The sequence below is a fragment of the Nuphar pumila genome, chromosome 12 (genome assembly GCF_984573655.1).
Source record: "Nuphar pumila chromosome 12, dmNupPumi1.hap1.1, whole genome shotgun sequence".
NCBI lineage: Eukaryota > Viridiplantae > Streptophyta > Magnoliopsida > Nymphaeales > Nymphaeaceae > Nuphar > Nuphar pumila.
Window position 1 is genome coordinate 2,218,531 of NC_143260.1, and position 13,830 is coordinate 2,232,360.

General features: G+C 40.1%; 1 protein-coding gene across 1 annotated transcript; it reads left to right on the plus strand.

Annotated features, from left to right (window-relative positions):
• The first annotated feature begins 554 nt into the window (after positions 1 to 554).
• Positions 555 to 6,574, plus strand: LOC149819622 (uncharacterized). Its single transcript, XM_089983341.1, has 5 exons — positions 555 to 646; positions 3,958 to 4,130; positions 5,619 to 5,763; positions 5,854 to 6,139; positions 6,259 to 6,574. The coding sequence occupies exons 1-5, from the start codon at positions 644 to 646 to the stop codon at positions 6,396 to 6,398; spliced, it is 747 nt and encodes a 248-aa protein (XP_089839467.1). The 5' UTR covers positions 555 to 643; the 3' UTR covers positions 6,399 to 6,574.
• The last annotated feature ends 7,256 nt before the right edge of the window (positions 6,575 to 13,830 follow it).

Genomic DNA, 13,830 nt, shown 5'->3' on the forward strand with positions numbered 1-13,830 from the left:
GTTGTTTCGTTGACTTAATGAAAAAGTAAACCATTGAAGACTTCAAAGAACACTACAATATAAAATATGAAACTGTAAGAGGGTTATTTGGGAGAACACTACAAGTACAAGGTCAAATGTGCTTGACGTCGAGTGATTACCAGGACCAGTTCATGAACATCTCAAACACTTCTACAACTAAGTTCAAGAACTTTAAGTGCCCATCGGCGGAATGCCCTATTTCACGAACTCAAGTTGAGAAGCAAAGGCCTTTGTTCATGAGTGAGTTTTCTTCGTTTTTTTGGATAATCCAAGGAAAAAAAAAAACATCACCGATTTTACATTGGCTGGCCTTAGGTTAGTAAAACGGTCTCTCCTGTCCCGTGGGTTTCGAACTTGTGACGTCCCGCCAACATTCACAAGTCTCCCCTACCAGATGAGCGGAACCCTTGTAGGCATCTTCAAGTGCGTTTGGAATCAGGAACACGGTGGAGATGCTGTAGTTCAAGAACTCGGTCGTTCTGGAGCGTGATCCAAACGCACTTTGATGCGCCCGCTTGGGGTTCATAGTCGGAAGACCCCAAATTCGCTTCTCTCTCTCTCTCTCTCTCTCTCTCTCTCTCTCTCTGCAATTTCAGGCAGTTATTGGGATCCTCTAGAGAAAATGGTACACTTTTCTTGACCTTCGTCTTCGTATTACTTACGCTAATTCTTATCTGGTTCGGTTGTTCTGATTCATTGATTTATTTTTCAACGCAAAATATTTAATGGTTTTTCCCAACTTTTTCTTCGAAACGCGATTTACCTATCCCATTGTCGACTCGTGTTGTTGGTGATTCTTTCTCTTTTGTGGTGCAAATCTTTATTCCCCATTTTTCCTTTGCATATATTCTTTGTTCTCCGATTTCATGCATTCATTGGGTGGATGTTATATGTGCTAAATTGTATATACTGAAGCTCCGGAATATAACTCAACATAAGTCTCTTTCTCATGATGCTTCCAATTGACGCTTGTAGTGATGAAAAACACTTCCAAGGATGCTCGAATTCACCCACTTTGGATAAACTAGGAATTGTATATACTTGATATTCTCGGATGGCTCGTTCCTTTCCTTCTTCATTGAGGGTCTTTTCTTGATCTTCCTTTTTTTTCATGAGCTTAGGGTATGTTTGATGTACCGTCCCCTCTCAAAATGGGACGACGCGACTGCGGGAGACAATGCAATCCACAAACGATGGACGTGGCAGATGCACAGAACGGCGTCTACCGCATCCGTTTTTAGGTGTTATTTTGGTTCCCCCCCCCCCCCCCCCCAACACTCTCTCCCTCTCTTCCTGCTTGTCCCTCAACGGTCTCTCTCGTTGCCTCTCTTCCCAGATGTCGGAACTCTACTCAGCCCTGACCCCTTTCCTCCCCGCACTCTCTGTGCGCTTTTGTGAACATCCCTCCGGCGAGCGACGTCCCTCAGATGCTGTTACGAAGTAATTCGACGTATGTATCTCTCACGCTCTCTCTGTTGTTGTAGGTGCTCTCCCTTCCTATGTATCTCTCTCTTTCTCATGGATAGAATTAACCCTGATCCGATTTCAGGGTTAGGGTTTATTCAATCCATTTTTTTTAGTATTCTTAGGGTTTTTGCATTTTAAACGCTATTAACAAGTAATTCGACATATGTTTTTGTTTTGCATATGTTTTTTTATGTTTTGGTATTTTGATCCAATTTAAGATCCATATTCGCAGCAAAAATCCATGATTTTAGGCATACTTTCATAATTGATCCATATCCGAGCCAAAAATCCATAATAAACTTGTTAAAACATGTAAAATGGTAGGCGGATCGGGTCATACAATCCAAAACTAAGTAATATGACCCATTATCCATGTTTGTCCAAGTTGTCTGCCACACATCGTCACCAAATAATAGACATTTGGAACACAACATTTGAGTACAGTCCAAACAAATGTTGAACTTGGTACAGTTGTTACGGAACAAACAAAACCAGTGTTTTGTCCCTTTTTTTTGTTCATTTGGTCCAATCTTGAACAAGCCATCAAACAACCTGTTAAGTTGCAACTCGGGAACGCACAAACATAACCCCAAAACTTTCTACCCGTGAGCTGATTTTCCATGATGGTGGTCCACTTCAAATAATTGGAACCATTCAATTTGTAGGAGAGATCAATCTTGGTGTTTTTCTTGGCCATGACGATGAAAATAGAGGAAAGATAGTAAGAAATATGGAAGGACGAGGATAAACACGATCTCCACTAGCACTTTGAATGCTTGAGAAGCACAATCATTAAAGCCCAAGAGTGAGAAAAGGGGCTTTGATACCATGTAATGAAATCAAAGTGTGCACAAAAGAGATGCCACTAATGGGCAAAAATACAATAGGCCCCAAGGGCATACACAAACCACTCACAAAGAGGGAGAGAGAGCACACATAAAAAAATTTTAATATATTCATAAAATGCTTAAGTGAAGCATACATTAGAGTGGGACAAGCGGTCCCATTTATAGATCCAAGAAGGATCCCCTTCCAGCCGTTGGGAGCTCTCAATGGCTATAAGTGGGAAAAGATTAAAAAAAGTAAATTTGTCCCTAATGGACAGAACCTATTACAAAATGGCCAAAATGCTCATAGAGGACATTACCTATTACAATGCATAAAAACATAATATATATATACATAGAAATGTATATATTCTCAAATACAAAACACACATATATATATTGAATACACGCGTGTGCACACACAGGGATGCACACGAGCCGAGTTTGAGCTGAGCCTGGGGTGTTCCAACATGTTCTGAAAAAGGCGCAAAAGACAGGATTCGAACCCAACATGTTCTGAAAAAAAGACTAACGCCCTACCCATTGCAGTAACAATGCACTTTTGAATTTATTTGCAAAGATATTATATATATTGGGTTTGCAACGAACCGAGCCATATTGAGCCTTATCAGGCTCGACAGGTCGTTCAAGCTCAGCTCGATAGCTCGTCCAAGCTTCATACATCGGTTCAAGCTGGACTCATTTACAAAGCGGACGAACCCGAGCCGAGCTTGAGCCAGCTCAGTTCGGTGTGCATTCCTACACACACACACACACACACTATATATATATATATATACAACATTGGGTTCAAGCTTTATCAACTCAATCTGACCATGTGGATGTGTTCAAGAAGGTTTGTTTGCTTAGGATCGAACCTTGGATTGTGTTATTTTGATCCAAAAATATGATTTTTTGAATGATAAAATTTCATTGCATTGTGGACCGTTAATTTTAGAAGCTCTTAAAAAAACAAACATTGTAGATCACATCCATAAGATTTAATTTACAAAAAAAATCTAAAACCTATGATTTTCAGCTCAATAGTTCCATATAATTTGGTGCCTTCAATAGATTAGTCGCTCGGCATGTGAAGCTTCCATGAAGCGGATGATGGAGCCCATAGGTTCGTACTTTTGTGCATACATCAGCCTTCCGTTGTTGGGGTGGTGGCTAAATTAAGCTAGGTGTTTTCTATGGTGCCAATGTTTTATCTCAATGCACCAGCAAGTTTAGAAATCCCCCTTTTTCTATGATGGGCTGTGCGGTGGAGAGGAGGGTTTCAAGCCCAACACCTTCAGGTGGTGTGTATCAAATATGAATGGACTGTTCTCTATGTTTCATTGGAGAATGAGCTCTTCTTGCAGAAGGCGTCTATATTGCTAGGATGGTGTTTCTTATAAATTTGAGCCATAATTCTTTGGTTTGGTTTGTAATTGGAGTGAGCTTATTGACAAGGAAACTCTTTTCACTGTATGACTAGGACCACATTTTTAATAGATTGCTGATATATAACATATATTTATACTAGTGACTTGTATAAGACCAAGTTTGCCAGTACTTGATGTTTTCTTTTTTACAGTTCCCCTTGGTTGTGTAATCCTAGTCCCACTAATGTTGGTGCTGTTGAACTGTTTTGTAGTGGAAGGTGTTCCGCAATGCTTGTCAGATTCTTGAATTGGTATTCAGTGAAAGAAGGAATGGATTTATTAAGTGCCCCGGGTGCAAAGGTTCTGGTTTGATGTTTGGCATTGGACGCCCAACATGGACTGGCAGGCACTCCTTTCAAGATCAGTGTTGCTGGTTCTGTGAAGGGTACCATTGTTCGTTTCTTGTCATCATTCCAATTTGTAGATATTGGCTAAATACCATACTTTGTTCATTTCTCATCATTTCCAATATAGAGATATTGGCTATAATTTATTAAAATTGGAATTCTATTGGTTGCATCTTCCTTGGCTGTCTTCACGGTGAGGTCATCAGAAAGACGATCACATGCTTAACTTCTGGATGCATCTATAGAATGGTTAATAAACTGAACTTTTGGGAGCATCTATAGAATGGTTAACATCTGATTTTTTGAGTTGCATTGTTGCATGTTTGTTGCTGCAATGTTAAAGCATCTATGCAATAACCTATTACTATATATCATACGATTGTTGTGATTTTATTTTATACTCTATAATTTCAGATTGTCAATAATATGTTATACAATATTTTGGGCATCCATATCATAACTTTTTTGTTAAAGTGTTTCACCATAATATACAACCTATGATCATATGGTTCTTAAAACTCCTTACCGATCAGCCAGTTGGTCTAGGGTCTTAGTGATGCCTCTTGTAATTGGAAGGGTGATCAGAAGAGAAGGGTAGGGAGCTAAGAATGATAGGTAGAAAAGGGGTCTTTGTGTCAGAGATCTTGGTCTTTTATCAGCCAATCTAACCTTTCACAAGTAACACATATTACAAAAATACCCTTAGCAGGTAATGCATAATCAGTCCTATTAGTAGGTTGGTCAACTACAAATGGACAATAACATTCTTGGCTTACAAACACTGAAAAAATTATTATTTTTTTTGAAAGGCAAGCTGGGGTTAGGCAGACCCCTACCAGTTATACGATACCATTAGGATTTGAACTTGCAACGTCCCAACACAAGGTGACGTGCACTAGCTGCTCCTATGAGACAAGCGGAGCCCCCGTTGGTACAAACACTCAAAATATCCTAAAAGATTCTGTACAACTTTTTAAATGCAAAAAATAAAAATATGGTAGCTTTATGAAAATATTGAGATGTAGCATGTTGGCAACAATTGCTGTTAGCCTTTAGCCTTTGACACCTTAGTACTTGTCAACTCTAGCAGGCGGAGGTCTCTATGCTCTAGTGAGTAATACATTAAAGTATGGTTTTATATATTAGTTCAACAGAAGGTGGAACCCTTCCAAGTACCATGGAACAATATTGGTTTTGTGGCAAAATTGTGCAAGAGAAAATTCTTTGTGGCTTTTTTAAATAATTTTTAACAAAAGATCTGTGATGTTTGCTACATTCTCAATAGTGTTTTCCTTCCTTTTTTACTGTTCAACCTTTCATTTGGTATTGCCATATTCACTATGATATTTGTCCAAAAGTAAAGTTTTATGCTCACCCTTTTATGTTATTGTACTTTGGAAGCATGCTCCATAATATTAGAGTGGTCTTTTGTTGTTGATATCTCTCCTTTTCTTCTTCAATAGTCTTGCAGAAACCTCTGCTGTATGATACCATTTATTTTGCATTACCTCTACCTTTTGTACCAGGCATGGAGTTTTTCCATTTACTAGCTTGGAGGGATTTGTGGATGTAAAAAGACATGTAACATCAAACTTGGCTAAACATGCAGTGAAACCTGCATCCCGAAGATCCAGGCCAATCCCTATTGTCTCCATCCCATACAATCACAATGTTACAATCATGATTCATGAATCTCTTTGGTTCAAGCCATACTTGTAAACAAGAGGGTATCTAATAGATGCTTTCAATCTTCCTTCTCAGGTTCCAGCTGTTCAATGTACTACTTTGACAAGCTCTGCACATTCAGTAAATAATTCAGCTGTTCACCAACACATATTGGTCGTGTTCCTGGGAAAGAGTTCAGCCAAACCTAGTGAGGTGCATTTGTCATTTTCCCTTTGCAATCAGCTTATCTTTTGGTTCTTCTCCATGGTTTCACATTATGTTCAGGGTGATAAGTTGATCTCATCTTCTGTACGTGAGGTTAGTAGAGGAGTACAAAGTGAGGTTTACAGATATTGCCATTCAAATGATGTTCTTGAAACTGGTAATAATTTTAATAGTTTCAAGTTTGGTATCTAGTATCATCATATGGCACATTATTATTTTACTTTCAAAATATAATGTCATGTCATGTATGTTCAAGAGTTGAAACAACTGTTTCAGGTGAATTGCACATTGAATGTGGATACAGGAAACACAAAAAACATATCAGAAGAAGGAGAAATCACCTAAGAGAGAAGGCTGTAGTGAAGGCTAACAACAGAGCACAACAAGTTCTTTCAAGTTTGATTCAGAGGAGATAATGATTCCACAAGCTATGATATTCATGTACAGATCTGGCTGATTAAATTCTCTACCATTTTGATTCATCTTCGCAATTTGTTTGTATAATGAATAAACCATCCTACCATCAGTATGATTTATTAGAAAAGATTGTGCATTTTGATTCTCATAAATAAATAGAACAATTATGCAGTCAGATGTTTGTGTTACTACTTTTAGAAGTTTTGGAACAATTAAAATTGTGAGCAGAAGAGGAGCGGGGAGTGTGAAAGTTGAAGGGAGTGTAAAACTCTGTGCTGATTAGGGCTTCTAATGGAAAATATCAGATGTACCTTGAACAAATGAGAAAGGTTATCAATGTCCTATCAATACAAATGAAAGTGATGAATGTATATAATATTCTACAATGTGCCCTATCAAGGTGGTGGATGGATGTCCATGATGCCAAGCCTGTGACTATTATCTTCTTTATTTCCCATTATCTTCTTTATTTCTCACTCTAAAGGAATTTAGTGCAAATATCATCAAGTTGTCTGAAAAGGGTTTTGCAGGTTATATATTCTAGATGCATTTTCTGACTCTAACTATCACTCAAGCAGGAGTAAGAACATGATCCAAAAAAAAAACGAGTAGGATGGGAATCTGGTTCATGGAAGCTCAAAGTCAGAAAAGGAAATGTCTGGAAGAATATATACTTGCTTTCTGGTTCTAAGCATGGTTTATTAGAGCGCATGCATGAATGGGCAAGTGCCAAATCATAGCATGCCCATTGGTTGTATGCATAGTCAAGCAACTGAAGACAGTCGTGGTCTTACCAAAAAACAAAAGAAAAGAAAAGGTGGTGTTAAAATTTATTTTTGTTAAGAAGAAAGTTACTATCATATGAAAAAAGACGCTACATTTTCCAATATGGTAGGTTTGTCTTAGAATTGAACATGCCCTGGGTACCTTGAAAAATATCATGAAAGTTGCTTTGTTACTGGGATGGGCTTTAGTGTTGTATGGAGACCTAGTATCCTGGAGTATTTTGTTTACTTGCTTTGGGGCAGAACAGTGCGTCTACACTCAAACATCATGTTTATGCTATTCTAATTCGTTGCTGCTGTAATTGTAGTTATAATAGGGTTGACATCTTTCACAGATATTTATTGAAAAATTCTCCAATTAATTCTAATCCAGTGACAACATGCGGTGACCAGCCTGGCTGGAAAGAGGGCCACAAACTTCACCTGCTGAACTTTCTGATCAAGTATTGGGGTTTTAATCTCATTAGCGCTGGTCCCTATGATACTAAGACTTCAACCGCAGTTTCCTCAAGTAGAGCAAGATCGGTAAGTCCCACGAAAACATGGTTGGGCATTCCAATTTAATTGGTTTCAAGATTTAATAGATTCAAGCAAGACTTTGCCGGGTGAACTGACCTTTCATTCAAACCAAAGACTCAAGTTTTAACTAGGCAACTCCATTCAACACTTTGCTGGGTAAACCAATCTTTTAATCAAATCAAACTCAAGATTTAACTTCGCAGAGTCCACTCAAGAGCCCAAATGACTCACTTTGTCATCTATGTGATAGACTCAGCCCGGTCTTGCCTATCTTAAATCACACTTTCAAGTTCTGGTCAAGTTAACCAAGTCTTGAAGGACAGTGTCCAGTCAACCATATCTATCAATCTAGGTTGAATCTTAGGATGCGTTTGATTACTTCAGATCTCATATCTAAAGTGATCTCAGACGATCTGAAATCAGAATTTGATGTGTGTGTGTGTGAGAGAGAGAGAGAGGCTGAACTTTTGTAAGGTTTTGGGAGTCTCAAATCAGGGAGCGAGGTTTGGGTCTGGAATGGACCCCACACCAGATACGACCTCGAGCTGCTAGTTGGAGGTATTCAGAATGCCCCCTTAAGACTGTGAACTTGGGACCCACCTTTAGGGATGTCAACTCGTCGGATCTAATCTGTATCCGAGTTTGAATCAGATTAGTCGGATTCATAGCCAAATCCAGATCCGATTGAAAAACTGGTTTGAGTTCAGTATTGACTTTTGCATTGAAACCTGAATCTGACTAAAACTTGAATCTAATTAAGTGTAAATATCGGGTTTTAAGCTAGTCAGATCTGGCTTTGGTTTTATCTTTTTCCATCCGACTCTGAATCTGATTAGGTTAGATCTGGTTAAGTGGAATTCAGTAATGCCTAGATCAAACCCTAATCCGACCCGTTCACATCCCTACCCTGCTTGGATGAGTCTACCCGTGTATGTAAGATTCTCGATTCTGGCCTTTTCTTTGTAATGCCAAATGCGTATCCAACAAAACATGTACTTTAGTTCAAAAGCAGTGGTGCCAACGTCTGTCTGGTTGTGTCATGATCTGTTGAGTCTGGTGCAATCTGATTGGAACTCGAGCTGGATCCATCTATGCGTGATTTGAGTCAGACCTGTCAGATATCTTCGTTTTGCCCCCTCTCAAAGCCTATGTCACAAGGATACTCCGACCTACTCTAGTGATGTGTCCCGAATCCGACCCTTAGGGTATGTTTGATGGCTCGTCGCCTGTGTCACACAGGACGAAAAAGACATCGAGAACATGAATGTTAACAAATATTGGACGCGGCGAACAACGTTCCATTGTCATGTGTAATTTTTGATCCACCTCCACCTGTTACAAAAGGAACAGGAATGCATTCTAAAAAAAAATTTACCCGACTGGAAAGGAGAAACAAGGAGCCTCCTCTGCCTCTGACTCCGCCCCTGACCCACTCCTCGACTGGACAGAGACGGCGACACCGACCCCTCCCGTTGGTCCGGCATCTCCTGCGCCACCATCTCCACCGCCCCATGCGTCGTCACCGTCTCTGTCCCTTCCTGCAACCTCTGCGGCTACCTCCCCTCTGAGCTCGGCGCTCTCCTCTTCCTCTGCCGCCTCAACCTCCACGCCCTCTTCTTCCTCTGGCCTCCCCCCGTTCGCCCCCTTACTCCTTCCGTATCGATCACCCAAAGAAGAGAAGTCGACAACGATGCGGAGGAGGAGGAAGAGCTCTCTATTCCCTGCAATTTCTGCATGAGTTTCCTCTGCTCTGCCCACCATCCTCGAGGAGGACATCTACATCGCGGCGATCAAGCGAATTATCGAGCTCGACTTCTTCCCTGACATCCCCAAACTCCACGATCAGCTTGACTGGATCTCTGTCGTTCGTTCCGAAGACCCCTTGCAACTCAGAGATAACCAATTGAAGATTCTAGACTGCCAACTGCTTGCCAGATCAATGGTCAGCAGCGGCAGTGGCGAAAGAGGAGACCGATCCCTCTGCTGGAGATGGTGAGGATGCGGTGGTTGATTCGATTCATGGTGGGTCCGCGTCTCGGAGAGGAATCAGGATGCCCTCAAGCTCGCCGTGCGCTGACCGGGTCCGGCAATGGTCATCGCCGACGTCGATGAGCGGCTTACTGGAGTCACTGTCTACACTTAGATCTTCACCCTCAATCACTGGCGGTTGTCCGCACATCCTCGTCAAACCACGGACATTTGGAACATAGCATCTGAGTATTGTCCAAACAACATTGGACTTAGAACAGTTGTTACGGAACGAACAAAACTATTGTTTTGTTCTGTCTTTTTTTTTTCATTTAGTCCAACCCTGGACAAGCCATCAAACATACACGGGTTTGTCAGTATTGTTAAGAATCGATCGATTCAGGTCCATTTGTATCATACCCGCTTAAAATTGATTTGCAACAAGCTGATTCGGCTTTTTTTTAAATATTTTTCAAAAAAAAGTTTAAAATATTTTTTTAATATTTTACTGACATGTATCATCTGTTGGCTAAAAATTGGCCGATTGAGGGGCCCCACCACCTGAATCCGAGTTTCTTTGGATAAATATAAAAAAACAAAAACTTAACCAAGATAAATATAAAAAAACTTTAATATCTGATGTACAACACTGTTTGAAAAGTTTGCCTCGTGTGTGTGTCTTAGAGAGAAAGAGAGCTTTCTAAACGCTGTAATCATCATCCCACCACATACATAATGGAAACAGAACACCAAACCAACTTTCCTCCTCCTTTTCATGACATGGAAACCCCAATACTCTCACACCCATTCTCATCCTCTCTTTCTTCTGCATCTTATTATTCGTCTTCTACAGATTCATCATTCAATCACTGTTAAAAACCTTCAAGCTCCAATCCTTCTCCCATCTTCACTCTGCTACCCCTTCACCAATATGGAGAACATCTTCCACTGAGATTCCTGAAGATCTTGCGCCTTCTGAATTCATCGACGAACTGCGTTTGGATCACTGCAGATTCAAGTGGAAGATGGGAGACAGAGTCGATTTCACGGTCTGTTTGTTGGAGTTGGAAGATGGGGAGGAGATCACAGTGCTTGAATGCAAGCACATCTTCCACAGAGGTTGCTTGGATAAATGGCTGGTGCATTTCCGGTTCACCTGTCCCCTCTGCCGGTCGTGCTTGTTGTCGGAAAAATGGCTTCCAGGCAACAAGAGTCGCAGGAAAGACACGACGATCGCCGGCTGGTTTTTCAGGGGTCTTCCTTTCATAGTGGAAGCATTGACGCAACTTGGTGGTTCGGGTGAGCTATAGCATAACAGTGATCACCGCTGTGGTTACCCATGTGGTCGTGGGGTCATGTGTCAAACTGAAGGCCCATGACTGAATCCTGCTGGCGCATGGGAGCTGCCATTGCTTTATCACGGTTTGGGACCGTGTCCTGAACCCTAAGTTTCAGCTTGCAGGAAATCGGACTTATTAAGAGACCCGATTGAGTAAGAGTTTTCCTTTGTCATATATATGAATATACCGGAAAACTAAAATATGTTTACCAACCAAATATGTTTGCTGGTACCTAACTCTTCATATGTAGGGATGGCAGTGGGGCGGGGAGGGGCGGGGGACAAGGTCTCCACCCCCGCCCCGCCTCAATATTTTATCCTCCACCCCCGTCCCGCCTCCTTGGCGGGGATGGATTTTATCCTCCACCCCCGCCTTCATCCCCGTTTCATGTCCTTCATCCCCGGTTCAAACGGGGATGAGGCGGGGCGGGGATATTGCGGGGAAAAGTGGTCGGGGCGGGGATGAGGCGGGGAAAAGTGCATGTCCATCCCCGCCTCCACCCCCGGACGGGGATGGATTTTAACCTTCGTCCCCGCCTCCATCCCCGTTTCATACCCTTCATCCCCGGTCCAAACGGGGCGGGGCCCATTTTCCCCCGGTCCACTGCCATCCCTATTCATATGCATTCGGCCTTGTCCATTTGTTAAGAATAGACTGATGGGTCATTGTAATTGGATCAAGAAATGTGATTTTTCTATGCTTAAACATTTATAAAAGTTATAAGTCATTGATTTTCAACCCTTAAAAGATCCGTCTTATACCTATACCGTTTAATGATGATACACAGCTTTTCTCTTTCTATTTTTTTCTGCTTTAACCTCTCTTTTAATACTTTACACGAGCACCATGCACGGTTCAAAGAAGTGCCAAATGATTTGGGTGCAGCTGTTTGATATACACTATTAGAAAGAAAAACGAAAGTGCAGAATTTCCTTTTTTTTAATAATTGCTTGAGGAGAAAGTTATGATGAAATAAATAACTGAACAAAGTTCCTACTACAATTAGTACTGCTTAAAAAAAATACAATTAGTAGGCATACTCCAAATCCAGGTTGTGTGTTCCATAGTCACAAACCTTGTTCTCAGAAAAATATCAGCAAGGAAAAAAACTCCCCATATTTTGAAAAATATGGTTTTCTCAGGAAAATATCAGTATATATAAAACCTCTGCAAAAATTGTTTTTATCGCATTAATATTGCAATAAAAAGAGTGATATTTTCAAAATTAGAGATACCATGAAATTATTAAGTTTTTTGGTTTAATATTGGACTTTGAAAATATATCGATAAAATCATGATAATTTTGAAATACTTTGAAATTATTAAGCTCGAGCTTGTTGAGCCTAATTCACGAGTTTGAATGAGTGCTTTACTGGCCAAACATGAACTGAGCTACGAGCAACTCATCTTATTTCCTTTCCCTAGCTGACAGGCCCCTGCCACTTTTTATGTATAAACCCTTTCATATGTCATGTCCTATAAAAGCTTTCACATGGGAAGGTTGAACTGGGACGATTTTTTGAGGAACAGATGCCTGTTACCATGTAAAGTCTCTCTTTTACATGGGGAATGAAACAAAGGAGCACTAAATGTTTAAAAAAATCAGTGTAAGTTTCTCAATAGGCATGTCTCATCCTCTTATAGTGTTCTTGTAACCTTGTGTATCACTCACATTATTGACATTTGCACAAAGAAAACTTTTAACATGCCCCAATGCCTAGGTTAGAGCTTAAAAGCACCCGATTTATCTTATATTATTAGGCTTAAGCGTAGGCTTAGGATTGAGCTCACTGGGTCATAAAAGTAGATGAAAACCTAGGCAATCTAGGTCCATCGGAACCACTCCTGCCATTATTAGTGGAGTTTAATTGTCCAGCTGGCCAAGGATAGCTAGCAAAAGAGGGCGGATTAGATGCAATCACATTGCACACTTTGAGTTTGTTGTTGCACATGACTGCCCTCTACCTCTAGAGTGTAGCATGTAAGTTGTAAAGCCCAACAAAAGAGGGTGAATCAGGTGAAGCACACTGAAGTGTGCAATGTGATTGCACCTGATCTGCCGTAAAAAAAAAATCTAGTAGTTGACTTGTCAATGCTTTTGTTTACATCTTTGCATTTTGCTCATATGGATGATGATCAAGTGAGAGACATTACACAAAAGGATGGTGAATGATGCAATAGGTTGGACGTCATTTTTATATGATAGCTGTTAGTGCATGTTTTTGACAAATAAAACAGTGAGTTATGTTACAAAGAAAAGGGTATCACTTGACAATATAATCATATGCGGCTTTATCTTGTTCTTGCTTTTTTTTTTAAGAAAATATGTGCACTATTGTCACATGATAGCTTGAGCTACGCTCTACTAAAGTGCACTAAGTGGTGCACCAATTTTTTTAGCAAAATTCTTTATAGGTACTTTATGCAATATTCAACATGACAATTACAACACATGCAGAGAACAATATACAATAGCGTTGAGTGCTTATATGAGATCATTGTCAATTGTGTTTTTTCACTAAAGTCATTGTAGCTTATGAGTTCTTGTTTTAAACACTCTAGAAATCATGACCATAACTTCTTAGACTCCTTATATACAACTGCAAATGTCAAAAGAAACATCCTACCAGAATGATTAATATTATGCATTGACAACGATATATTCATGTATTTTTCTCTTAGGAATATGTCATCTATCATAAATATTGAAGGACACTCTTTTAAAAAGTCATTAATGCATGAACAAAAAATAAATAAATAAATAAATATATATATATATATACTTAAATCGATCTTTCCTATTTATCTCAATGGCTTAT